This window comes from Capsella rubella, unplaced genomic scaffold (genome assembly GCF_000375325.1).
Source record: "Capsella rubella cultivar Monte Gargano unplaced genomic scaffold, Caprub1_0 scaffold_3, whole genome shotgun sequence".
NCBI lineage: Eukaryota > Viridiplantae > Streptophyta > Magnoliopsida > Brassicales > Brassicaceae > Capsella > Capsella rubella.
In genome coordinates this window covers 11,800,716-11,827,381 of record NW_006238921.1, presented here as the reverse complement: position 1 = coordinate 11,827,381, position 26,666 = coordinate 11,800,716, and the positions used below count along the sequence as shown (strand labels likewise).

At 31.1% G+C, this 26,666-nt stretch overlaps 5 protein-coding genes and 1 pseudogene across 6 annotated transcripts; 4 read left to right on the top strand and 2 right to left on the bottom strand.

Annotated features, from left to right (window-relative positions):
• Window positions 1-5,336: 5,336 nt before the first annotated feature.
• Window positions 5,337-8,250, top strand: LOC17891303 (DUF21 domain-containing protein At2g14520). 2 transcript variants are annotated; one of them, XM_006297678.2, is made up of 11 exons: window positions 5,337-5,753; window positions 5,947-6,023; window positions 6,134-6,217; window positions 6,352-6,465; window positions 6,586-6,672; window positions 6,831-6,970; window positions 7,055-7,142; window positions 7,260-7,333; window positions 7,440-7,564; window positions 7,648-7,913; window positions 7,997-8,250. In XM_006297678.2, exons 1-11 carry the CDS (start codon window positions 5,576-5,578, stop codon window positions 8,039-8,041), a joined length of 1,278 nt encoding a protein of 425 aa, XP_006297740.1. In that variant the 5' UTR covers window positions 5,337-5,575; the 3' UTR covers window positions 8,042-8,250. The 2 variants fall into 2 exon arrangements, with proteins under 2 accessions (XP_006297740.1, XP_023641763.1); XM_023785995.1 differs by having other exon boundaries at window positions 5,662-5,753; window positions 6,106-6,217.
• A 2,163-nt stretch (window positions 8,251-10,413) lies between these two features.
• Window positions 10,414-11,208, top strand: LOC111831533. Its single transcript, XM_023786154.1, has 2 exons — window positions 10,414-11,104; window positions 11,183-11,208. The coding sequence occupies exons 1-2, from the start codon at window positions 10,414-10,416 to the stop codon at window positions 11,206-11,208; spliced, it is 717 nt and encodes a 238-aa protein (XP_023641922.1).
• A 325-nt stretch (window positions 11,209-11,533) lies between these two features.
• Window positions 11,534-12,619, bottom strand: LOC17892823 (annotated as a pseudogene).
• A 1,633-nt stretch (window positions 12,620-14,252) lies between these two features.
• LOC17891373 (F-box/kelch-repeat protein SKIP30) lies at window positions 14,253-15,893 on the top strand. The gene is made up of 2 exons (XM_006299729.2): window positions 14,253-14,457; window positions 14,703-15,893. Exon 2 carries the CDS (start codon window positions 14,712-14,714, stop codon window positions 15,747-15,749), a length of 1,038 nt encoding a protein of 345 aa, XP_006299791.2. The 5' UTR covers window positions 14,253-14,457; window positions 14,703-14,711; the 3' UTR covers window positions 15,750-15,893.
• A 106-nt stretch (window positions 15,894-15,999) lies between these two features.
• LOC17891570 (DUF21 domain-containing protein At2g14520) lies at window positions 16,000-17,315 on the top strand. The gene is made up of 4 exons (XM_023786688.1): window positions 16,000-16,163; window positions 16,298-16,411; window positions 16,541-16,627; window positions 16,777-17,315. The coding sequence occupies exons 1-4, from the start codon at window positions 16,113-16,115 to the stop codon at window positions 16,918-16,920; spliced, it is 396 nt and encodes a 131-aa protein (XP_023642456.1). The 5' UTR covers window positions 16,000-16,112; the 3' UTR covers window positions 16,921-17,315.
• Window positions 17,316-23,628: 6,313 nt separating this feature from the next.
• Window positions 23,629-25,507, bottom strand: LOC17890578. The gene is made up of 4 exons (XM_023786399.1): window positions 25,337-25,507; window positions 24,888-25,065; window positions 24,120-24,390; window positions 23,629-24,004 (listed from the first exon to the last, which is right to left on the bottom strand). Exons 2-4 carry the CDS (start codon window positions 25,054-25,056, stop codon window positions 23,755-23,757), a joined length of 690 nt encoding a protein of 229 aa, XP_023642167.1. The 5' UTR covers window positions 25,057-25,065; window positions 25,337-25,507; the 3' UTR covers window positions 23,629-23,754.
• Between the last annotated feature and the right edge of the window lie 1,159 nt (window positions 25,508-26,666).

Genomic DNA, 26,666 nt, shown 5'->3' with positions numbered 1-26,666 from the left:
AATAAGATATATATATATATATATATATATATATCTATTTTGGGTTATAACCTTTTATTTTGTAATATTTTTATAATTAAGAAAAATACTTGGGTTCACCCCTCTTAATTAACCAATCAAATTACAAAAATATGCCACATCATTTTTATTTAAAATAATAATTCAACATTAAATTAAAAAATAAAGCAAATTAAGGAAACAAATTCTGTAGGAGTTTTATTAAGGAAATATATTTCGGTTTGAATTGACAAATTAGTGGTTATGGTTTAGATTTTTTAATTAAACGAATTATATTTTGGTTAGGGTTGACAAAATAGTAATTAGGGTTTAGATTTTGTTATTAAACAAAATTATATTTTTGGTTTGAGTTGACAAAATAGTGGTTAGGGTTTAGATTTTGTAATTAAACAAAATTATATTTCGGTTTGGGTTGATAAAATTGTGGTTAAGGTTTGTTTTATTTTTGATTTATTTTTTAAATATAATATGACATGGAATTTTGATTTATCTTGATTGGCTAATTAATAAGGGGTGAACAAGAGTGCAAATCTTGCTCCATAACTAAACCCTTGCTATTTGAATTAATAACAAAAAATAAAATTTATAGTTAAATCACAAACAAATCAAAAAATTAGAAACAAATATTTATTACATCAAAAAAATTCATAAATTCTTTCTCAAATAAATCGAATCTCTCTCCAATATTGCTATATAATCTTCAGCATATTTTGCAATTTAAATTAGATAATAGTTCAAAACCATTATAAGTAAGATTAATATGCTCTCAACTACAAATGAACAGGAATTTTGATCTCTCAAACATTCAAATTATAGTTTTTATTTGGTTTAATCCGGTTCGTTATTTAAGAAAATTAAATTTTTAAAAAGTTTCAAAATATTATAACTTTTCTTTTTCTTAAAAGAGTTAAAAATATTAAAAATATTAAATATTTAATTTAAGCTTAATAGAATCCTAAAAATAATTAAAATACTTAAACTCTACAAAAAAAAATATAAAGTAGTATTAATTAAAAGGAAGTGGGAAGCAATAAATTAAAATTAAAATAAAGAATTCTAATGAAGTTTCTCCTACTTGATGAAAAAGACCATTTTTTAAAACCTTAATTTTAATATCTTAACTATCAATTTGGTGGGCCTTCAAAGGCATGAAGTGAGTCTTCCTTTCTCAAAGGAAGAAATGGAATAACTACCAAATAATATTAATGGGAAATATGTTATCTCACACAATAAATCGTCCAACTATGATATTAAAAACTACTCTACAAATTTTAAATAAGAGATTGTGATGATGAGTGACTAGTTAAATTGATTAATGTCACTCCCTCATTATCAAGAAGCCTTTGAACAAAAGCGAGATCTTATATCATTCAATAACATCCATATTTCTTTCTTGTATTACGCTGCTGGTACAATTATAAAATTCAGGTGTTAGTCTCGAATTCTATTGAGTTTGTTCAAATTATGTACAAGTTGAGAGAGGGTTTGGTTTTTAATAGAAGTGGAAAGTTGGTCCTTTCCTCGTGCCCACCAACAACATGAACGTCCACCAAAATTTGTCTCTAAGTCCGTCATCAACGATGGATTTGGCCATAGGGAGATACATTGTTATGACACCAACGAGCTTTTTTGGATCATACACATCTTTCACTTTCATTACCTCTGCAGTGGATGGCATTATGAAGTTAAGTATGCTACTCACGATAACAATGTAAGCGTCCAGACTGTATGATTGTATGATGCCATACACTCCACCAGTCATTTCATCTTCGTAACATTGAAGGTTAAGACATCTTCATTCCATTTAGGCACACCAAGAGCATGAGTGATTACCACAACGTCGACATCGAATTTTAGGCATTCCCTCATAAAATGATCTCCCTAGGATAGAACTCCGATGAAGGCTGAGGATAGGTAGCGACTTCATTCAAACTGACGGTTTCGTCATACATGTTAAGGTTTGAGAAGGATGGCTACTTTGAAAGAATGCAAAACGGAACCAAACTTTTGGCCTACACCAAGAACAACAACCTTGTAGGAAGAGTTGTATTTTTTTTAAAGATAATTATATTTTGAGAAATACCAGAAAAAGTTGTATTACGTTACTAAAAATACTATCACTAATTTTTTATTTTTATAAATATCATTACAGAATTTTTGTCCAAAAATACAAAAAAATACTAAAGAGTTTGTGTTATAAAAATGTTTACATAAAAATGTTCACATTGCAATTAACGTCGTAACTATGACATGTGAGAAAATTAAAATAATTTGTGTAACATTTATCTACTACTTCCTACGAAAACTAGATTTTTACTTTATGCTTTTTTGCATGGCATGTTATTTATTGCTTTATATTTTCTCTTTTTACTAAAAATATATATAAATTAAATTATAAATAGTTACTTAACTTTTAATATGTGGGAAAATGTTAAAAATTTAATCTTTGTGAATCAGAAGGAGTTTACATTAGTTTGTGTATATTTTTGGTCATAGAAAAATAATCATATATTTTCAAAAAAATATTAAATAAATCATTTTTTTGGGGATTTTTCCGAAAATGTTCTAACTAAAAGAAGTCTTTATAGATCTAGTATGAGAACTTTAATATTATTCCCCCCCCCCCCCCAAGTAAAGGTTATACAAATTTAGGGATTATTACCTAAAATACCATTTTTAAAATAGGATAAATGGAGATAAAAGATATATGGAAATATTTTGAATATTTCTTTTTGAGTAAATTTCTAATTTAAAAAGTAAAAATTTGAAGGTTTAGCCTAACAATTCAACTATAAATATAGGATCTTCACCACCACATTAGAATACGGTATAGTTGAATCGATAGGCTTTGATTTGTAGCTCTAATTACTCATATTCTATGTAATTCATATTTTTTATAATATGGTTTTTATATTTGCATTCTTTTGATATGCTTATCATCTACTTAATATGTTGTGATTATATTTCATCCAAAGTTACAATCGAGTTTTTTAAAAAAAAACTATGTTCTATTATTGTACTGTTTTGATTATTTAGTCCAATTCTAACTTTTTTAATTGGTTTTTTTTTTGTTATAGGATTACTTTCTATATTTGTACATTTGATCATAAAAGCAAAGGAATTGAATATGAGGTTTGGTAGATGTATTATAAGGAAAAAAACCACAACACAATGTTTAAAAAAAATATTCTTTCTTTATTTTTTATGCTTTTTGTTTATTATAACCTATTCTAGGTTTCAAATCGCGGTGTATTATCGGATGGTTTTTGTAACTGTGAAGATACTACAGACCCTCCGCAATACACTTAATAATTTTGTGTCTCGTAGCTCAATTCAACAATTTACTCCGAGTTTTATCTGTGAAACTTATGTTGTTCAAATAATATTACTATTATTAAATGGTTGATATTTCATTTTGAATACATAACATAATCCATTTTAGTATTACTAAATTTGTTAAGTTCATTTAATCACCTGTATGAAATAAAACTTTTCAAGCAGGAGATTACATATACATTTGAAATTGTCCCATATAGAGAATTTGTCCATTTGACATTTGTTTTTCAGATAAGAAATTTTTAATTATTTTATGAAGCGTTTTAGATAGAACTCTACAATCAATTAGTATTTCATGTTCAAAATTTCATAACAGAATATTGAATGAATTCCGTAATCTTAGAAGAAAAAAATTACAAACTTAATTAAGTTTAAAAAAATAAAATATATTAAGGATAATAGGTGGATTAATTGGTAGAATATACAAAAATCATTGATGAGACTACATATGCACTATCAAAATATATGTTTTAGAAAAGAAAAAGAAAATCAGTAAACTATAGTTTATCTTCGTATGTTTTTATTTTAATATTTTTTTGGTGAAGTATAGTTCATAATTCATTATAAATATCCCACAATGGAGAATATTGAATGGTAGATGTGGTTGTAGGGATAGAAAATGATGACAAAGATAATGTGCTTGCAAAACAATGTAAAATGATAGATCTCAAAATTTTTATGAAATCATAAATTCATATATATATATATATCGAAACGTATGTGGGGAAAACATGAGCTTTTAAAAGAAAGTATATAGATGTAGAAGTGGTTGAGAGTGAATGAAATAAAACTATGGTTGTGATTATGTTCGGAGAAATGAGAAGTGCTAAAATATATTGTTAAGATCATATATAATATATATAATAATGAGAGGTAGTAGTTGTACAAAATAGATATTACGAGTTTAGATTGTCAAAAGATTTTTCAAAAATGTTATATTTAAAAGCGGTGTACTAAGGGTGTAGAAAAGACGAATAATAGTGAAATTGCTGATACTCAAATGAGGAAGTCGTAGAAGTTAAGTCCCCACCATATATTTCTGATATATCACAATAACTTAACTAATAAAATTCAATCAAAATGTTGTAGGTGAAAAAGACCAGAAATATTTCACATTTTCAAATTTTTATTTTTAGTCCACCAACATATTAAAAATAATATTTTAACTAATCATATTAAAAATATACATAAATGATACTCAAAATATAAATAAAGGAACATTGTTGTCAAAAAAATAATAAAAAAATAAAGGAACATTTATGTTACAAAAAATCAAAATTAAAATGTTATTGTACTTCTACATAGTACTATTTATCAATGTATATTAAAATGGTTACTAAGTCTTAAGAAAAAAAAAGCAATACATACATGCTCAAGTTATTTAAATGATTGCTAAACCTATAACAATTTGATACAATCAATACATATATATCTGCGCCTAGCACGGGTTTATAACCTAGTACCCTAAAAGAAAATGGAACCAAATCAACTCAATCATATATATGAAATTGTGTGTTTAGATATAAAAGAAAAATAGTAAATTTAAAATATTTGAGGAAACTACCTAAATCTATAAATGCCACTAAAAAAAAAATCATTTCTTCTTACAAATTTGAAGTTGACAGAAAACAATTTTATCAACAGAAAAAAAAAAAAAAGGTATACACTTTGGAGATTGTAATTATATAACCATCATGCTTATTTCTGTACAAACAAATATTCCAACAAATCACATCACAACCTTTTCCACATTGTACTATGAAATTTATTATTGCTATATGCCTATATCAAAATTTATTATTACACTAAAAATTGCTAAATAATCTGACTAAAAAAGAATGTAAATGACCAAAACACCCTTCTACGAAATACACGTTTGCAGTAACATTGCGTGGGCACTTTAGTCTTTCGCCACGCACACCATCTCCTCCACCTCAACCTTCATCAACCATTTTTAATTTCAGTGTCTTCTTCATCACCTTCTCGTCTTTCCCACTAACACTTAAAATCACTCTCTTCGTCATCTCTGTTTTCTTGTATCACAAATCACAATCTTCATCAAGAAACGTTAACACAATCAACAAAGCTCATCTCAATTTGATTTCTAACTAAAATTGTTAGCTTTTGTTTTCATAACGGTGTATTTTGTCCGTACATGATGATTTTGATTTTGAAGATAGTGACGAAAGATTAGGTTTTGATTTCTGGGTTTTGTGTAACTATGGCGATTGAGTATGAATGCTGCGAGACCAACTTCTTCATACACATAGTTGTGATAGTGTTACTAGTCTTATTCGCTGGATTAATGTCTGGTCTTACCTTAGGTCTTATGTCTATGAGTCTCGTTGATCTTGAGGTTCTTGCTAAATCCGGTACACCTAAAGATCGTTTACATGCTGGTATGTGTTGATTTGGTAGATGTTTAGTTATTTTAATTAACTTCCTAGTTTGGGTTTAGATTGGTTTCTAAGTATATTAAATTGTTTCATTGTTACAATGGTACTCACAAATTACAACATTGATGACTTGTTTTCATGTTTTGGTTCATTTTATTGATGATTTTCACAAGTGGGTTTTGGCTTTTTGATGCAGCAAAGATATTGCCAGTTGTGAAAAATCAGCATCTTTTGCTTTGTACTTTACTGATATGTAATGCAGCTGCTATGGAGGTATAGTGTTAGACTGTTAGGAGTTGAAACTTGGGGAATGTACTTACTTATTGGGTTTTTGAATGTTGTTTTTTTGTCTTAGAGATGGTAAGTTTTTGGTTTTTTTTCAGACGCTTCCTATTTTTCTTGATGCTCTTGTGACGGCTTGGGGTGCAATTCTGATTTCAGTGACATTGATTCTTCTATTTGGTGAGGTGAGCTCTGGTTTTACTTCTCTTTTACCGGAGTATTTTGCGTTTGATGTTAAGTTGTCGCTTTGAGTCAAATTTTATGTGTCTGTAATGTAGTTGTTTATGATGTTGACAGTTGATTTAACTTTCATGTGCAGATCATACCTCAGTCAGTCTGTTCTCGTTATGGTTTGGCGATTGGTGCAACAGTGGCTCCATTTGTCCGTGTTCTAGTCTGGATATGCTTACCAGTTGCATGGCCGATTAGTAAGGTGATTAAATGCACACTCGATTCTCTTGTAATGTTTTTATCAGCTGTGTGGAAAGGTTCTAGTCCCGCCCTTAGAGTCTTCGTTCTGATGAAATATTTGCTTCTGCTGTGTATATTCCAGCTACTGGACTTTCTACTGGGTCATGGTCGTGTCGCTCTTTTTCGAAGAGCTGAGCTGAAAACACTTGTGGATTTGCATGGAAATGAGGCATGTCTTTGATTTCTCTGCATTTGTTTCTGTTTTTTTGTCATTCTGTAAGACCATGAGCAAACGTCCCCATTTATTTCCCTCATCTTCAAGATGACAAGCTTATGGTTTTTACGTTATGTTGTTAGCTAAGTAACGTTGTATCTCATCTCGTTCAGGCTGGTAAAGGTGGGGAGTTGACACATGATGAGACAACAATCATTGCTGGAGCTCTTGAACTATCTGGGAAAATGGCTAAAGATGCAATGACACCTGTTTCTGACACTTTCGTGATTGATATCAATGCCAAACTAGACAGGTCTTTGGTTTGTTCAGCCCCCTGCACCCGGATCCCTTCATTCTCCAAGTCATTCTAAACTTAGTTTCTTTTGTCATTCATCAGGGATTTGATGAATTTGATTCTTGAGAAAGGTCATAGCAGGGTTCCAGTATACTATGAGCAACGTACCAACATAATTGGCCTTGTTTTGGTAAATTTCCTTCTCATGATATGTTAAAAGTCATATTCAAGCAGTTGAAGCAGACGAATTTGCTCCTTTATTATCATTATTGTATCTGCATCTAATGGCTCTTAAATTTATCTTTAGGTGAAGAACTTATTGACTATCAACCCTGATGAAGAAGTACAAGTAAAAAATGTGACGATACGAAGAATCCCGAGGTAACTTTACCTATTAGAATTTGATTACCAAATCTACATGACTGAAGACTTGTTGAATATGCTTTTGATTGCTTGTTCTGGTTTATTTTTCTCCCATGCACTCCAGAGTTCCGGAAACCTTACCATTATATGATATATTGAACGAGTTCCAAAAAGGACATAGCCATATGGCTGTGGTTGTGAGACAGTGTGACAAAATCCACCCATTTCCTAGTAATAATGTTGCAGACGGTAACTGTCTTTTCTTTGTGGGAGTTACAATGGGGATGGAAATTTCTTACACGGACTAATAACTTCCTCCCCACTTTGCATAGGGACTGTAAATGAAGTCAGAGTGGATATGGATAACGAGAGATCCCCACAGGAAAAGAAGTTAACGAGAAGGAGATCACTTCAGAAATGGAAGAGCTTTCCAAACCGAGCAAATTCGTTTAAAGCAGGGTCCAGGAGCAAGAGGTGGTCCAAAGATAACGACGCTGACATTTTGCAACTTAACGAATATCCACTGCCAAAGCTAGCTGAGGAGGAGGAAGCTGTTGGTATTATTACCATGGAAGATGTCATAGAAGAGCTTTTGCAGGTAAGTAACAATTCAATTCTCATAACTTTTTCCTATTATTTTGTTTCAATTCAGTTGTCATTTATTCGTGAATGTGACTGTAGGAAGAGATATTCGATGAGACGGATCATCATTTTGAAGACTCGTGACAGCCTCAACTTCAAATGCTCAATATTAGTTGTCTGGACCATATACGTACATGGTGCTATAGCTCAGAAGAAATCTGATATCCACGGTACAAATTTTGCTGCAAAAGAGTCATATATGTAAGTCAGATCATATGTCATGTAATAACATTGCTGCTTAGGTACAAAGATATTCCTAGAATGAACTGTTAATATATATTTTGTTCTTAACATCTTGCCGATTTTTTATTTTATTTGTGGAAACTTACTAAAAATTCGTAGAAATTAAATCATAAAATAGAAAATCCATTTATTATTTAAAATTTGATAATAAGTAATAAATTGTGATATATCCACTAATTATTTAGTTTTAATCTTAATAGAAATTCTATATGTTTATAATCTCAAAATGTAGTTTATCTGTTTATGATTTGATAAAAAAAATTATTTAATATTTGATATTAGTAATGATATGCGAATTGCCAATTATTTAATATTCTATAAATACCGTGTTCATTTTCAAAAATACATTTTTAATGTACAAAATAACTAAATTATTCTCTTTTAGTATAACTCATGATGAAGGAAAAAAAAAATATCTTTCAGAATAATTTTCCGCCAAATTTCCCGCCAAAAAAAAATCCGTAAATTCTTTTTTTTTTTTTTTATCCTAAATAATTTAATCTTTTTTTTTTACTTTTTGGGTCTTTAAATTACTTGTATTTTTGAGTCATCAATCGCTGATCCAGCGATTATATATCTCGAATAATTCTTGGGTTCACCCCTAGGGGTGAACCTATCTTATTCACCCCCTCTAAGCTAACCAATCAAAATTAGCCATGTCATCTAATTAAATAAATTAAAATAATTTATCTTATTAATTACAAACTTTAAATTCTAACCACTATATTATTAACATAAACTTAAATATAATTTAGTTTATTTATAAAATCTAAACCCTAAAGTACTAATTTATTAACCCAAACCAAAATATAAACTTGTTTAATTACAAAATCTAAACCCTAACCACTATTTTGTCAACCCAAACCAAAATATAATTTCGTTTCATTACAAAATCTAAACCCTAACCACTATTTTATCAACCCAAACCGAAATATAATTTTGTTTATTTAGAAAATATAAACCGTAACCACTATTTATAAACCCAAACCAAAAAATAAATTCATCTATTTATAAAATCTAAACCCTAACCATTATTTTATAAACCCAAACCAAATAAAATTTCCTAAATAAAAATTCTACAGAATTTGTTTCCTTAATTTGTTTTATTTTATGATTTTAATTTTGATTTATTTTTTAAATAAAAAATGACATGGCACATTATTATATTTTGATTGGTTAGCTTAGAGGGGGTGAATGAGATGGGTTCACTCCTAGGGGTGAACCCAAGAATTTTTCATATATCTCTAGTGTCTTAGATAATTTACTTTTGAGAAAAATGTCTTGGATTTAAAGACTCTTTATATTTAATAATAATTTTTGTTATTTTAGTTTTTTAATATTTTCCTTTTATTATGTGAAATGGAGATGCTCTTATGGTTCTAGTCATTAAAAAGGCTTAGAATTGTCTTTGGGTTTGCGTTGGCCGTTGGTTTTTTTTTTTTTTTTTTTGACAAGAAAATAATACTATTGGTGGGTGCAAGATGTCAACATTTTTATATTTTATTTGCCAAACTTTTTAGATGGATTGTTCAAGTTGGCTATGTTCAAATGTTTAATTAGCATAATAGAGTATTTTTCTGTTAATATTTTTTCTTAACGATTAACAATTTTTTTATTAATAGTATAATATAATATTGACACTGGAAATCAATCCTTGAGGGTAGAGATCTTCTAAAAAAAGGTCTTAGACTGTTAATTGGAGATGGTTCAACTATTGATATCAGGAATGATCCGTGGATCCCTTCAAATCCTCCTCGTCCTGCTACAAGATTGGAAGGTACTAATAATAATATCCTTTTGGTTAAAGATCTCTTCAATCCTTTGCTTAGATCGTGGAATATTAATACTCTTGAAGAAAATATTGTGGCCGAAGATGTGGAAGTGATTAAACAAATTCGATTAAGTGCTACTTCTGAACCTGATATGCTTGGATGGCACTTTAATTCTTCTGGTATTTATACGGTGAAATCTGGTTATTGGCTTGCAATTCATAGTGTTGAACCAGCTGTTGCGATAAGACCACCTGATGGATCTTTGGAAATAAAACAAGCAATCTGGCGGCTTAATATAGCTCCAAAAATACGTCATTTCTTATGGCGTCTCCTCTCCAATACTTTAGCTATCGGCACAATTCTCCAACATCGGAGAATAGTTTCTAATGCTAGGTGTAAGCGATGTTGTGGTGCTGATGAATTGGTAGAGCATCTTTTTTCATGTGCCCTCATGCCCAAAGAGTTTGGAGAAGCTCTCAACTCAATGTTCAAAATTTGCTGGACATTAGAATCTCTTTGGACGACAAGATCAAATTTCTTTTGGAGATCAACAAAAACCACACTCTCACATTAAAGACAAGACAACTACCATTTTGGATCCTCTGGCGACTTTGGAAAAGTCGAAACTTTCTTTGCTTTCAGCAAAAAGACACTCATTGGAGAAAGGATATTCAACTTGCTAGTATAGATGCTAAAGAATGGGCAACAATTTTATCACAAGAAGATCGTTTTCTGCACTCATCTTCTTCTACTCCGGTTGTTCAGAATTGGGTCCCTCTTCCACAAAGCTTTGTCAAGTGTAATTATGATTGTAATCTTCAACAGCAAGGAGAGATTTCTAAAGCAGCTTGGATCTTCAGAGACAGCAATGGAACTTATTTAGGAGCATGTCAAAGTCATCTACAAAGACGATTATCCCCTTTAGAGGCAGAACTCCAAGCTCTTTTAATGTCGATTCAACATGCATGGAGTAGAGGATATCGAAAGGTAATTTTTGAAGGTGACAATCAAACTGTCCATAAGCTTGTCATAGGAGAGCAACTTAATTTTCATCATCATAACTGGATTCGTGACATCAAAATATGGCTTAATAAGTTCTCAGAAGCTAAAACCTGTTGGATCCCACGTCTTGGTAATCATGCTGCAGATTGCTTAGCAAAGGAAAATCTTCCATTTCATTGTAATTTTAAATTTCATTATTATGTTCCAGAATGCCTTCGAATGCATTTCATGTAGACCATATTCATAATTAATGAAATTAAGTGTTAAAAAAAATATATATAGTATTGACACAAAGCAAAAGGCATGAGCTCCTTGTTATTTATATTATTTGTGGATATTTCTCACAAAGAGAGTGCAAGAGGAAGAGTGCAGTTAAGAGGTCGATAAGAGAATCCCAACATGTTGAGTGTCTTTCTCCAAGAAGCCTTATTGCTGTAAAAGAAGAAGAAGAAGAAAAATACTACAATCTCTAGTTTAAGCGACAAAAACAACAAAATTCAAATCAACTTTATAGTTTTCTCTATAACGTACTAAACAAGAAGCAAACGTGTAACAAAACCTAACTTTGTAATTTTGCCAGTTCTTCTCTTTTGCCTGGAGCAGGAACTGGTACCAAACTGGGGAAAAAGGTACAATGCAAATGCCAAGTATCAACCACATTATCTAATATTAGACGAGTTTTACTGATCAACTTATTTTCCCCCAATATATAGATCCAAGTGTGACCTCTCTTGTCGTAAGTGCACACCACGAGCCTTTTATCTTCGATGAAGTAACTTGGCTGAGAGCAGTATTTGGTCTCTACTAAATCCGGCAAGTTAGGACTTGAAAAGGTCATGAAGTTCATCCAAACCACATCATCACCGTTCCCATAGTTAATATTAGATTGTGGGCTTCCAACCTAAAACCAATTGGCAAGAAAGCATTGGTTTAGCAAAGAAAACCGATCTTCCCTAAAGACCCTAAGGACAAAAGCATCCCCAATATGTTTTCTCTCACAAGGTAGATTACAAAAGTATTCGAATAATCTGCTCGAAAAATCGAATTTACTAATTTGGTAGCACAAAGGATCAGTCTCGTTTTTAAAAGAAACCCAATACAAAGTTCCATTCAAGGATACAGCAGTGTCAAGACTAACAAAGTCAGCTAATGACTTGGGGCGGTCTATCCAAACATCAGAGGAAATGTCATAGACTATCCCAAAGTCATTAGGGTTTTGGGAAAAAGCAACCATCTTGTATTTCTTATTGTGGTATACTATGCCGTCGAATACCATACGAGAATGTTTTAAACTCGGCTCGATCCATATACTTTGACCTAACCAAGGGTTCCAAATAAGGGCTCCGTTCATCATGCCAAATAGCAACAGGTCGTTGCAATCAACCAAGTTTTCAAGTTCCAAAGATTCTAAACCAGGTGTGCCTAAGGTTAACTCACGTACCATTATCACAGGATCGATGCTTACCGAATAAACCTTGTGTATGGTTGCTATGATGAACCTAAACGTCATCTTGTGGTTGTTCAAGAACCTCTTCTCTTCGAAAAGAGCGTTCCATTGCTTAGATACGGCTCTGAAGCGGACAAGAACTTTAGGTGGCACCCAAGAGAGTATCTCTTCGATCAATTCACTTGGAAGATTCTTCATCACATCACATGCGCCGTCTCTTTACCTAATTAACTTTAGGGTTGTCGTTTAGTTTCTAGTTTTTTCTTTAGTTTGTATCTTTTATAATTTATTGGAGAATTCTCTTAAATACTACTAAAATTGGTATTTCACTTAAATAATGAAGTTTATTTTCCAAAATTACCACTACAATCTATTTTTTCCAAAATTATCACAAAATTAAAACTTAAAATTTGAACATTCAAAACTAGTTTCTAAATCCTAAACACTAAACACTGCCCTTAAAAACTATTTCTTAAATGTAAAAATTCCGCAATTTTTGTTTTTATCTTTTTATTTTCCTAAACAATATAATCTTTTTTTTTCTTTGTCTTCCTGATCCGGGCAAGTAAATTAATAAACGCGGCATCATCATATTAAAAATAATAATAAGGGACCTTATATTGTCGACAAAAAAAAAGAGTATATTGTATGGCTGGCTACACCAACTATAGATGAATGCATGGTCACACATGCCAAGTATCATATTGTACACTCAGCTACACGAACTAGATGTATTGCATGGCCACATGCATCAACTATACAACGTCATACAGTCAACACCATAGACATAAAATTCTGGTACACCGGTCAACTGATTCTAGCGTTGACCGGTATTGACTCCGGCGTTGACCGTTGTTGACCAAAAAAAATATTCCAAATTTTTTTAATATAATTTTATTTATACTGTTAAAAAACTAAAAACTATAATTATTTTTGAATTTTTTTATTATAAAAAATTATAAACAATTTCAAAATATTATATTATTAAAAATATAATCTTAGGAAGAAAATGACGACGATGATTTTGTATTTAATTCAAGATATTAAAATCTAAATTAAAACTAGAAAATTCAAGATACTAAAATCTAAATTAAAACTAGAAAAATTATGTGAATTAGTAAGGGAATTACTATTTTTATATTGTTAATAAAAAACATTAACTTATTATTTGATTTATTTAAATACAAAATCATCATAGCAATTTCCTTCCTAAGATTATATTTTTTTATTATAAAAAACCATAAATAATTAAATTAAAAAACTATTTTTAATATATATTTAATATCTAAACACTAGATTTGTTTATATATTTAATGTATTCATTCTTATTATAATTAGTTATTTTCAAAATTTAGAGCTAAACTAATAGTAAAATAATTCAAGATATTATAATCTAAACTGAAACTCAAAAAATCTTATGAAATAGTAAGAGAATTGCTTATTTTCACATTGTCAATCAAAATCATTAACTTATTATGTGATTTACTTAAATACAAAAATCATTGTTACAATTTTCTTTCTAAGATTATAGTTTTTTAAAGTATACAAAACCATAACAGTTCATTATAAAATAATTCTAATTTTTATTTTTTTAAAAATACTGTCCTAAGATATCCTATTAAGGATGGTTAGATGCTCCAAATAATGTTAGCTTCTTCTTTCATGAGTTCGTTCCTATTTTTGGCACTTACAGTCGGGTCTTCCATCTTATTTTTGGTTGATAATTAAATCAGCCCAAAAATAGAGATTATGGGCTATTGGACCAAGCCCACTTCGATTCGATCTACAGGTTCTCTATTCATTCCTTCCCCATCGTCTCTCTCTGTTTTTTCTATTCCTCTGACTTGTGAACAGAGCGCTCTTACTTCTCTTTCTTCTTCGTGTTCGCTTCTCTTCTCTTCTCTTCTCTCTCTTTTGTTGTACGTTCCCTAACCTGGTTTACTAGTAATACGATTGAAATCTCCTCCCTCTCCGTTCACCGGAAATTTCATAAGCTGAGATTCTCCGACATCAGAAGAATCTCCTCCTCCCTTCAGGTAAACTTATCCCAAAAACGGGTTTTCGTAATTTTGTCTTACGTCGATCTAATTCGTTCTTTTGTAAAATCAATGGCCGCCTTAAAGTGTCAATGCTTTTCACAATTGGATTCGATTCATTCATAATCTCAAATCTTAGGGTTTTCTTTTTCCCCAATTTCAAATCCAAATTTATTCGAAATCCGGTTTATTTGCGGTTGGTTATAATCAATGTTGGCAGAAATTGATATCTGAATCTGTATCAGATTTTTACAATGTCTGGCTTGCTCGATGGAATCCCTGACGCAGTTGCTCTGAGATGTCTAGCGCATGTGCCTTTACACCATCATCCCAATTTAGAACTCGTCTCTCGCTCGTGGCGAGCAGCGATTCGAAGCCACGAGCTTTTTAAAGTCCGCAAAGAGGTCCAATCACTTGAGCATCTCCTCTGCGTATGTGCTTTCGATCCTGAGAACATTTGGCAAGTCTACAGTCCTTACTCCGATCGCTGGCTAACTCTCCCTCTCCTTCCATCAAGAATCCGCCACCTTGCTCATTTTGGTGCTGTCACCACTGCCGGATTGCTCTTTGTCTTAGGTGGTGGTAGTGACGCTGTTGATCCCCTTACCGGGGATCATGACGGTACCTTTGCAACCGATGAGGTCTGGTCTTACGACTTTATACAGAGACGATGGACTCCTCGCGCATCAATGCTTGTCCCCCGTGCTATGTTTGCCTGTTGTGTTCTTGACGGCAAGATTGTTGTTGCTGGTGGATTTACTACTTGTAGGAAATCTATATCTGGTGTTGAGATGTATGATCCTGATATTGACGTCTGGACATCTATACCGGATCTCCACAGGACACACAACTCGGCCTGCTCGGGTTTAGTGCTGGATGGGAAAGTTCATGTTTTGCACAAGGGCTTATCGACAGTGCAGGTTCTTGAGAGTGTTAAACTCGGATGGGATGTCAAAGACTTTGGCTGGCCTCAAGGCCCAATGGCGGTTGTTGAGGACGTGCTTTACGTGATGAGCCAAGGGCTGGTGTTCAAGCAAGAAGGTGAGACGTGGAAGATGATTGCGTCGGCCTCTGAGTTTAAGCGGAGGATTGGAATGGCGCTGACGAGTTTGAGTGAGGAGGTACTGATCGTAGGAGGGGTGATTGGACCTGATAGGCTCAATTGGGATATCAAGCCCTTGTCAGACGTAGATGTTTTGAACGTTGGGAGTGATCGTCCGGCGTGGCGGAAGGTGGCTCCGATGACAAGGTGTCGCGGGACGATCCTTGGCTGCACGCAGTTGACAATCTGATTGGGAATGCTTTTCAAAATTACCTCTTATTCGGTTTTGTATGTCTTTAAATTTCGTCATGTTTGTAAAATGGTACTCACAAATTACAACATTGATGACTTCTTTCATGTTTATGTGATAAATTGGAATGCTTTTGGTTCATTTACAAATGGGTTTTGGCTTTTTGATGCTGCAAATATATTGCCAGTTGTGAAAAATCAGCATCTTTTGCTTTGTACTTTTTTTGATATGTAATACAGTATTAGGAGTTGAAATTTTGGGAATTTACTTACTTATAGGGTTCTTGAATGTTGTTTTTTTGTCTTAGAGGTAGTAAGTTTTGTTTTTTTTCAGACGCTTCCTGTTTTCCTTGATGCTCCTGTGATGGCTTGGGGCGCGATGATTTCAGTGACATTGATTCTTCTATTTGGTGAGGTGAGGTCTTGTTTTACTTCTCTTTAACCAGACTATTTTGCGTTTGATGTTAAGTTGTCGCTTTGAGTCAAATTTTATGTGTCTGTAATGTAGTTGTTTATAATGTTGACAGTTGATTTAACTTCCATGTGCAGATCATACCTCAGTCAGTCTGTTCTCGTCATGGTCTGGCGATTGGTGCAACAGTGGCTCCATTTGTCCGTATTCTAGTCTGGATATGCTTACCAGTCGCATGGCCGATTAGTAAGGTGATTGAATTAACTCCCAAATCTCCTATATTGCGCTTTTTAGTTATGCAGGAGGGTCCTAAGAGCCAGTGCCATGGACATAGATCCTTGGTCCTGATACAATCATTGCTCCTTTTGTTTCTGATACAGTTGTTGGACTTTCAACTAGGTCATGGTTGTGTAGCCCTATTCCGCAGAGCTGAGCTGAAAACACTTGTGGATTTGCATGGAAATGAGGCATGTCTTCGGTATCTCTGATATCTCAATTTTTGTGTTTTGTACAACTGTCCCCCTTGTGTTTCCCTCACCTTCAAGACGACAAGTTTCTATTTATGTTGTTTGCATTATGTTGTCAGCCAAATAACGTCGCATCCTAATTTATTCAGGCTGGAAAGGGTGGGGAATTAACACATGATGAGACAACAATCATTGCTGGAGCTCTTGAACTATCTGGGAAAATGGCTAAAGATGCAATGACACCAATTACTGAGACTTTTGTGATTGATATCAATGCCAAACAGCCAAACTAGACAGGTCTTGGTTTGATCTTGAGCTTTCCAAACCGAGCAAATTCGTTTAAAGCAGGGTCCAGAAGCAAGAGGTGGTGGTCCAAAGATAACGACTCGGACATTTTGCAACTTAACGAACATCCACTGCCAAAGCTAGCTGAGGAGGAGGAAGCTGGATGTTATAGAAGAACTTTTGCAATTCTCTTAACTTTTTCCTATTAATCTGTTCAGTTAAGTTGTCATTTATTCATGAATGTGGCTGTAGGAAGAGATATTCGATGAGACGGATCATCATTTTGAAGACTCGTGATAGCCTCAACTTCGAGTGCTCAATATTAGTTGTCTGAACCACATATGTACATGGTGCTATAGCTCAGAAGAAATCCGATTTCCCTGGTACAAGTTTTGCTGCGAAAGAGTCATATATGTAAGTCAGATCATATGACCTGTAGTAACACTGCTGCTTAGGTATAGTTACTTACACAACAGGTACAAAGATATATCGCACAACATAACTCTCCGAGCAGAGCATCCCCTGTGTCTGCGACTAGAAAACAGTGTCCAAAGGGAAAACTCAATAAGTCAAAAGTGCAAAGTAAATCATGACTCGACTCGTACTCTCGTAGACAAATCGAGGAATCGTAGCGATATAAAGAAAGTAACCATTGATCAGTACCATATCTTTTTACACCTCGTAATTTCTTGGGGAAAACATAACATAGCTCAATGTTACTGTAATAATCATCACCTTTCTTGCAATATAATAGGCTAGAGGTGGAAGTTGAATCTTGTCACCACTAGGCATATGTATCTTTTTTGGGGAAAAATGTTAGAAAAATCGGTAACTTTCAAATTGTGAATGAAAAAAGCATGAATTTTCAAAATGTCATTTAAATCCTACAGTTTTGTTTGACTTTTGGATAAATGCTAAAGTTTTGTTTGACTTTATGATAAAATTGTCAAGTTTCCTTGTCATGGCTATTTCGGTCATGATGTTAAACAATTATAATAATGACATATATATATAACAAGAAAGTCAAACAAAACTTTAGAATTTAAAAGACATTTCGAAAGTTCATGCTTTTTCGTCTACAATTTGAAAGTTGGGGATTTTTTCGACATTTTTCCCATTTTTTTGGTATTACCAAATATGATATAACAAAATATACCATAAAATTTTGTTTGTTTGATATAATTTGTGATATGTTTTGTTATATTATTTTGTGGTATATTTATTTGTATAATATTTTATTATTTTTTTAGTAAAATTATGCAATTATTTATTTTTATTAGTGTTTTATAAAAGAGAATTTATAAACTTTGTGACAGATAGAACGCCGACGCAAGTCAGTTTGCATGCTCAAAAATATTTCTTTCGATAACTCACGGACAGTAAAGACAAAAGAAGGTCAAGGAAAGAAATACAAAAAAAAAAAAAACACTCAGTATATATAACAAGAAAAACACACTCAGGTTCAAGACATTTTTTGGGAAATTATAAAAATATCATTTTCCCAATATTCTTTTCAAAAAAATATAAATATATCACTAAATATATGATATTGATACAAACAAATGTGTAAACTTATAAAAATATACACAAATTAGCTTTATATATGTGTAAAATTTTATATATACTTTCTATACACTTTACTATTACTTGTAGTTAATTGAAAATTAAATTAGTAAAACCAAAAAAGAGAGGTAAAATGATTAAAAATATACTTATTAAACACAACTGACAAAATATGTTCACAAATGACAACCATCTTTACTGTCTTTATTTGTTATTCTCATATGTAATTTTATATTTTCCTTATGTTTTGCTTATTTTTTGCTTAGTTTAGTCAAATATTTTGTGCTTATTAATTTTTTTTTTACTCCTAAAAATTATACCATAAATATAAAATAGTCAACCCAAAATTTAAATAAAAATTCTACAATTTTTTTTTAAAATATTTTAGTTGTGTCAATTTATCCTATGTTTGGAAATTTGTAGAGTGTATGTTTTATAATTTTCCAGAAAACTTGTTATCTATAGAATACATAATAGCCAAACGAGTGGCTGCTCGAATTTTAACACAAATTAAGGTTTCCTCCAAATCAATATCAAGTTAAACCGACGATTTAAAACTAAACCAACCAACCCGAAATTGATGGTGTTGATCGACAGTAACCATTGGCAGTGCAACGAGAGTATTGAAAGATGGTGAGAAAAGGTTAAATGGACAGGCCACTTCTGTTCCCAACATCGAGAACAGAACGTCGTCTTCCCATTCAATTCAAGTGGAGGTTCAGGAAGTTTGTGAAGAACCATCTTGTCCCTAGCTGAGGAAGCCTTCAAGGTGGCTTATGTTCGATGAGCTATACTAAAAAAAAGAAAACACATATGTGTATTGTTGCGGATCCAAGAATTTTTGTGGAAATTATAAAAATACCGCTTTTCCAATATTCTTTTAAAAAAACTAAAACAAAAATGTCATGAAAAAACATATTGATCCAAAAATATGTGTAAACTTATAAAAATATACACAAATTAGCTTTATATATGTGATTTTATATATATTGTATACACTTTACTACTACTTGTAGTTAACTGAAAATTAAGTTTGTAAAACCAAAAAAGAGAGGTAAAATGATTAAAAATATACTTATTAAACACAACTGACAAAAAATGTACACAAATGACAATCAACTTTACTGTCTTAAAGCCCACTATTTTTAATTTTGCATTTTTCTTTCTTATTCTCATATGTAATTTTATATTTTGCTTATTTTTTGCTTAGTTTTGTCAAATATTTTGTGCTTATTAAATTTATTTACTCCTAAAAATTATACCATAAATATAAAATAATCAATCCAAACCTTAAATACAAATTCTAAGAATTCGTTGAAAATATTTTAGTTGTCTCAATTTGTGCTATATATGGAAATTTGTGGAGTGTCTGTTTTATTTTTGTCCATAAAAAACTTGTTATCTATAGAATAAAGAATATTCATACTTATGTTGTGTTAGCTTTGTGACTATTAATACAAGTAATAGATGGATATACATGGACTAGTAGAAGTACTACTTGTATTCTAATTACTATTTATCGCATTCCGATTTTTATATTTTATTTATTGATTTTCATATAACTTTGTATTTTTGTTTTTTCTTAGATTTTATATAAGAACTAGATTTAGACCCGCACATACGTGCGGGGATATATTTGTGAATATAATTATTTGATATAATCTTTATAACTCATATTTATAACGATTTGGTTTCATCAAATTTTGGAATATTTGTAATAATAATAGTTTCATCATAATATTTGGATTGATACGAAGACAAATCCAGATATTAAACTAATGTAATCAATTATATTTTTAGCAAGCTATTAAACTATAAAATCGGATAAATGTCAAAAATATCAAACTTGCCAAACCGAATTACCTAAATTGTCAAGGTCGACGTATTTGATGTTTTTACCAGTAAAAGTCTACCCCGTGAAAGCCACATGAGCAACATTTACATTCGTCCTGTTTGAATTTGCAAAAATTCGTAGGTAGCATACATTTTGCTAATTTTCTAATTTAGACATAATACTCATATCTTACGTTTGGATATTCTCAAACTCTCTTAAACTTTAAAATTATCATCTAAAGTAGATATTTACCGTTCAAAAGTTAGCGCATATTCAAATGAAGTTCTGAGATTCGAATATAGATAAAAAAAAACTATATAGATTGTTATACAAAATTTATCTCTCATACATCTTATTAGGAATAGTTTGGAAATATTTTCGATTTTTGAGAAGTATTATGATCATCCAATGAAAAGGGTTTTCATTTGAAAGGACCCATTCTAAAACAATTAGATGATGATAAAATTAACAAAGATTGGGATTCCTTATTTCCGTTCCCATTTCATATTCACTGTTTCCCGTTCAGATATTGGCAAGGTAATGTTCGTAATGTTTCACACTCTTACGTTCCTGCAGGGTTATATTTTTAGATATAATTATTTGATATATTCATTATCTATATTAACATTTTAAAGCAGTTTTTGTAATAAATCCTAAATTTTCAAACTATTTACAAAAATGCCACTGCATTTAATACAATATCTTTAAAAATAAATGGAAAATAATAGAAATGGAAATACATCAATATTTAGAAGATTTAAAATTATAGTTCCCCTATCATATTTTTGATTTGATTTTTTAATTTTTTTGAATCATCATATAACACATAAAATTAATAAAATCTAATTTTGTTGTTCTACATATTTTGTGATTCGAATTTTAAAAAACGGATATATATCACTCAATTAATATAAAAAGTATGTGTTCAACATCTCAAATCCGCTAAAATATTAGAGAATGATTCAAAATCATATTATACATATGATCATAATGGATTTAAATCTGAGTGAGCAGAAAGTTTCACTTAGTAAGCATCCAAACTTTAAAATTTGTATATCAATTCATTCGATTTTAGGTGAATTGGGTAATGTTTAAATTATGTTTCCTTTGAAAATATAATATGTTTAAAATATGTTTCCTTTGATTGATTTCACTTAATAAGCATCCAAACTATAAAATATGTTTACAAATACACAATTTCTAATTTAATAGGCCTCATTTTATGGTAACGGATTTATTATGATTTCCATGAATCTGAGTTAGTTATTAGTTTTAATTTTTTTATATATATTTTAAAGCATATTTATTTCAATTGAAAATATATTTTGCTGTCTCCAAGATATTTGAAAATTTTAATTTATAATTTAATAATGCTTAAACTTAAAAAAATTAATTGAGTTTAAATATTTCTAATATTTTCAACTTTACATGTAGTTTAAATATTTAAAACCTTTTAAAAGAGTAAATATTAATAATACCTAAACTTCTATAGAATTTAGATATTTATAGTATTATAATCTTTCCTTGGACCTAATTTATTTTAAACGTTTATTTACCTAATTTAATCTGTTTACATATACACAATTTAAAATACTATACATATCAGTTTATTTTAAAAGTTTCAAAATTTTTTAAATTAAAATGTTTTAAATTGTATTAGTTTAAATTAGGTAAAATAAACGTTTAAAGCATTATATAATCTTCAAAAAAATTTCAAATTTAATAGGCCACATTTTATGGTAACAAATTTATTATGATTTCCATGAATATTGGTTAGTTATTAGTTTGATTTTTTATTTATTTTAAAGCATATTTTTTCATTTGAAAATCTGTCATTAATTTTGTTTGGCTATAGGTTTAGGATTACATTTTTTCATTTTTTTTATTTAATCTGTTTGGATACACTTTTAAAAAATGCTCCCCTTTTAATAGTATAGATAAATTTGTTTTTGTGTACGTATGAAACGTACACACTTGTATTTAGTTGACATAAATAAGAAAAAGAATACTTTGAATACTTATAAAATGTATACTTTCAATGTTTATTTATCAAAATGCATACTTTGAATGTTTATTTATCAAAATGTATACTTTGACTGTTCACTTACATTTTAAAGTATTAGACATTCAAACCTCTGCATCCATTTAAAACCAACTGAAAAAAAAATAAAGGAAAATATTTCAGAATAGCTTGATATCTTTCATTTACTATGTTGTGATGTTCAAAATATTTCATTGTTTTAATGTAGCAATTTTAAGATGTTTGGAGTTTTAATTTTTAGTTGCAGTATATAAGAATTTGAAGAATTTTTATGTAATTACTAATTTAGAGTTGCACAAAAGAAAACAATGAACATATTTTATCTTATCTGATGTGGCCTCACAACCTAAGTAGTAAGTACTACATGATATTTTAGTCTTAATATTTCTGAATTTTTTATGAGAAATAAAATTTTTGTTTCTAAATAGTAATTTGAAAATTTGAAAGATTAAAGCAGTTATAAATTATTTTATATACTTGATGCATATGAAATTTATCCAAATATGTGTGTAAACTTATAAATATATACACAAATTAGCCTTTATATGTGTATAAAACTTTATATCCTTTCATAAATTGCGTAAAAATAAATTATAAAAACCTTATAAACCCGTATAAACCCTTTTAAAAACCTTTTAAAAACCTTATAAAACTTATAAAACGATTTAAAACTATTTAAAACATTTTAAAATATTTGTATCGAATCTCCCAGTAGTAGTTATTATATAGAAGTACCTTATAAACTATATAAAACTTTATAATTTTTTATATTTAAAAAGGGGTATTTTTGAAAATTGATAGATAAAAGGGGTATTTTTAAAAAGGGGTGCACCAAAAGGGGTATTTCTCAAAAATTCTCTTATTACTAAACCTAGTTTATAAAACTATTTTCATAAAGAATCATTAATCGTATATATATATATATATATAACACGTACTGAAATAATGTAAATTTTACAAAAAAAAAATATCGATTATATGAACTATGGCTGTAGTAAAGTATATATATGTGTATTTCCATCTTATATCAATTTGCATCACTTTGATATATACATAGATAAAAATTAATTTAATATGATTTTGTTAATTTTAACATCAATTATTTACAACTGATATACACACTTGACATCACTACATCATGAATGTTGCAAACATTAACGTCATTTTAAATAAATTGATGCTAACATCATTTGTATTAAACTAACACAAAATATCTAAACTTTTCTATTCTAATGCAAATTTTTCAAGTTTCATGTAGTTTTAAATTTTAATCTCTTCTATCTTCCAAATAATAAGAGGAAATAGAATTTCAGTTTTTATATAATACAGTATTGTGCAAATTGTAACAAATGAACTGTGTTTTAATATCCTAAAGGAACATCACTATCATGCAAAAATATATTTCTAGTGTCTGTCTCGTTTTCTCTTCTTTTCTTTCTTCTTGTCCTTTTTACTATGCTTCTTCGTATACTCATTTCTTATCCTCCGACTATGCTCAATATCTGAGTCATGTCTCAGTGAAGGTGGTCTCACTGGGCCAAGAACTACCTTCCGTTCTACTGTATCGGAACTTTCCAACTGTCCTTCCTCGACGGGAAGATAAGGGCCTGTTTCGTCCATCATAGCACCGATAGAGCCTCTACCACGTTTTTTCCTGTCATTTACAGGAAATTGGTAAGACGTTTTAGGATACATGAAAGAGAATGAGGATAGCTAGCAAACTCAAAGGTGAAAGACGCTGCTGCTACATTGAGTGTGAATTGACATACCGTGGTTGGAGAGAAGTCTCTGTTTCATCATCTCGTAAGCCTTCATCATCTTCTGAATACCATCTCTTGTTTGATGATGTACACGTAACCTTTTTCTCATCAACCGAGCTGCATCTCTTATCCAGACTCCTTTTCAAGAAACTACCATTCTGCTTCATTTGGCTACTACTACTGCTTTCCTCTCTATTTTTCCTCTTGAGTCTTTCATCTTCTAGCTCAATCTCTTTCTTCCGAGCCCTCCACATTTCACTGGTTTCTACCGCTTTGTTTGCTGTGTACGGTCAAAGAAACAAACATGTAAGAGTTTTAAAGTAAACAATGAGCTTTTAAACAACATGTAGTACTTGACAGTTGCAAATCACAAGCTCTCGTAAACCAGAGATTACGCTATCAACGATATATGTTTCTTTCCGAGCAAACCAAATACTAGTGAACAAGTCAAGAAACTATATTCCAAAGGAACCATATAAAAACCATAAACCACCAACAAAAATATCACATGTTACCAACCTTCTCATTAACCAACAAAGAACCTAATCCCTTCGAGAAACCGCAGCTATTGCTGCTTCAAGAAACATAGATTCAATCATTAAACGACTTGAGTTACTTAGTTCAATCTATAATTTCCAATGTGATCACATACATAGACAATTATTTAAAGAGAAAAAATCATGACTTTAAACTAGTTTAGTAGAAAACGATCAAATAACCCGAACATATGTTACGGAATAAAAAAGATTTAAAGGGTTAGTAAAGAAAGAAGCTTACATTGCTGAACACTAAGAACAGTGGCTTTGAGAAACCTAGAGTTAGGTCGAATCCTTACATTAGGTTTCTCAAGATATGCTCTAACACCATCTTTCTCAGCTTGTCTTCTCAATTCTGCTGCTTCTCTTAATAGAACTGAAGCTATTCGATTCTCAGTTTCTAGATCCATCCTAAATCTCTGTAATCACAAGAACACACCTTTATTCTCTAACATGGGCATATCTAAAAACAAGCGTGGAAGCACGAATCAACATCTAAAGAGAGTCAAATCAAGAATTCTAAAGCTTTCTACCACGAAACTTGTGTAAAGACTTGATCTTTACGAATTCGAGAGCAAGACTCAATAATCGAAAAAAACAGAGATTTTTAAATTAGGGTTTCTTAGATAACCTAATTGCTTGCGAATTGTGGAATAAAAAGGGAATGAATTCGTAGTATAATCAAAATACCTGAGGAATCAAAGCTTTGCAGAGTCTGGAGATTTCTCGAAGACTCGAAGGCAAGAAAAATTGTGGTTGGGCGTGGCGATTTGAATCGATCGATCACCACCGAAAAAGCTTCTGAGTAAACCGGACCTAATTGGTGTTCTATATGATTTGTCGGTTCAGAGATATATTCGGTTTCGGATACCCATCCAATTTCTGATCCACACCTTGTCTATATCGATTGGAGCCTCTCTAACTCAACGACAGTTTTAAAGTCACAAGTCGAGAGCCGTTTCTTTTCACTTGTGAGTACAAGTAAGGAAAACCCGAATTTGTATAAGTCAAAATCGATATAGTTTCTTTTCAGTTTTATGTTAGATCTGGTTGAATGTTGTCGATTTGGTAATCTTAAGTTGGGGTTGTTGATTTTATTTATAACATGAGTAGGTTACTATATGAATGGAAGTGTGAAGGACAAGGGAATGGTGCGTACAAAGAACGTAGGATTTGATAAATAATAAGATCCAACACATGAAATCATAGAAGAAGATGAGACTCGTGGAGATGATAGCGAAGAAACATAGTCAAATTCGGAGTCAAATCTAGAGTCAAATTTTGAGGATTAACGGTATGTACAACTTGGTATAACTAATTATTTAGTTACTAAGAAATTCATGAATCAATAAGTACAACTTGGGGAAACTTGGTATAACTAGTTAATTTTTGATTAAAAACTTGAAAAAGTACAACTTGGGAAAACTTGTATAACTAAAGATCTCTTTCAGGAATCCGAGGAGGAAACTGAAGTAATACAACCACTGAATATGTACTTCAATCACTTAGAGTATACAAACCCATTCAAGATTTATGGAAAGTGTTATATCTCTAAGGTAATGGACCTATTAAGAGCTCATCGTAAAGCCCATGAGTTGGAATGGTTTGTATCGCACCCATAGTTAAAACATTTCTTGCATATACCAGAGGATGCAAATCACAAACTGATGGGTATGTGGATGTTGTTTCGTCGGATGGAGTCGTTAGAGAAGAGAAAGAATGTTGATTCATAGTCAATGGTATTCCCATAAGGTATCCTCTTAGAGAAATGACACTGATTTCTGGGCTATAATACCATAAAGGTATTCACGTTACATGAAATACATATGGTGCTTTCTTCCCTACCTTCTTCTTCCCTATGATGACGTTACATAAGAAGTAGATAATCGCCATCTTCACTTGATCTGGAGAAGGTCTTTTCATTGATAATAGCTTCTCTTTGACATCCGCATATTTTATTATTTCCCCAACCCCAAAGTGCTTCCCAACAAACACTGTACTACCCAATGATTCCATGTAA

Bases quoted from the DNA above. Each gene is read 5' to 3' on its own strand.
- LOC17891303 (XM_006297678.2), top strand. From the start codon at position 5,576: ATGGCGATTGAGTATGAATGCTGCGAGACCAACTTCTTCATACACATA. The intron at 5,754-5,946 runs GTATGTGTTGAT...TTTTTGATGCAG, and splicing joins TAAAGATCGTTTACATGCTG to CAAAGATATTGCCAGTTGTG. The intron at 6,673-6,830 runs GCATGTCTTTGA...CATCTCGTTCAG, and splicing joins TGGATTTGCATGGAAATGAG to GCTGGTAAAGGTGGGGAGTT.
- LOC111831533 (XM_023786154.1), top strand. From the start codon at position 10,414: ATGTGCCCTCATGCCCAAAGAGTTTGGAGAAGCTCTCAACTCAATGTT. The intron at 11,105-11,182 runs GTAATCATGCTG...ATTATGTTCCAG, and splicing joins CTGTTGGATCCCACGTCTTG to AATGCCTTCGAATGCATTTC.
- LOC17891373 (XM_006299729.2), top strand. From the start codon at position 14,712: ATGTCTGGCTTGCTCGATGGAATCCCTGACGCAGTTGCTCTGAGATGT.
- LOC17891570 (XM_023786688.1), top strand. From the start codon at position 16,113: ATGGCTTGGGGCGCGATGATTTCAGTGACATTGATTCTTCTATTTGGT. The intron at 16,412-16,540 runs GTGATTGAATTA...TTTCTGATACAG, and splicing joins TCGCATGGCCGATTAGTAAG to TTGTTGGACTTTCAACTAGG. The intron at 16,628-16,776 runs GCATGTCTTCGG...TAATTTATTCAG, and splicing joins TGGATTTGCATGGAAATGAG to GCTGGAAAGGGTGGGGAATT.
- LOC17890578 (XM_023786399.1), bottom strand. From the start codon at position 25,056: ATGGATCTAGAAACTGAGAATCGAATAGCTTCAGTTCTATTAAGAGAA. The intron at 24,391-24,887 runs GTAAGCTTCTTT...GACCGTACACAG, and splicing joins TGTTCTTAGTGTTCAGCAAT to CAAACAAAGCGGTAGAAACC. The intron at 24,005-24,119 runs GTATGTCAATTC...TGTAAATGACAG, and splicing joins GAGACTTCTCTCCAACCACG to GAAAAAACGTGGTAGAGGCT.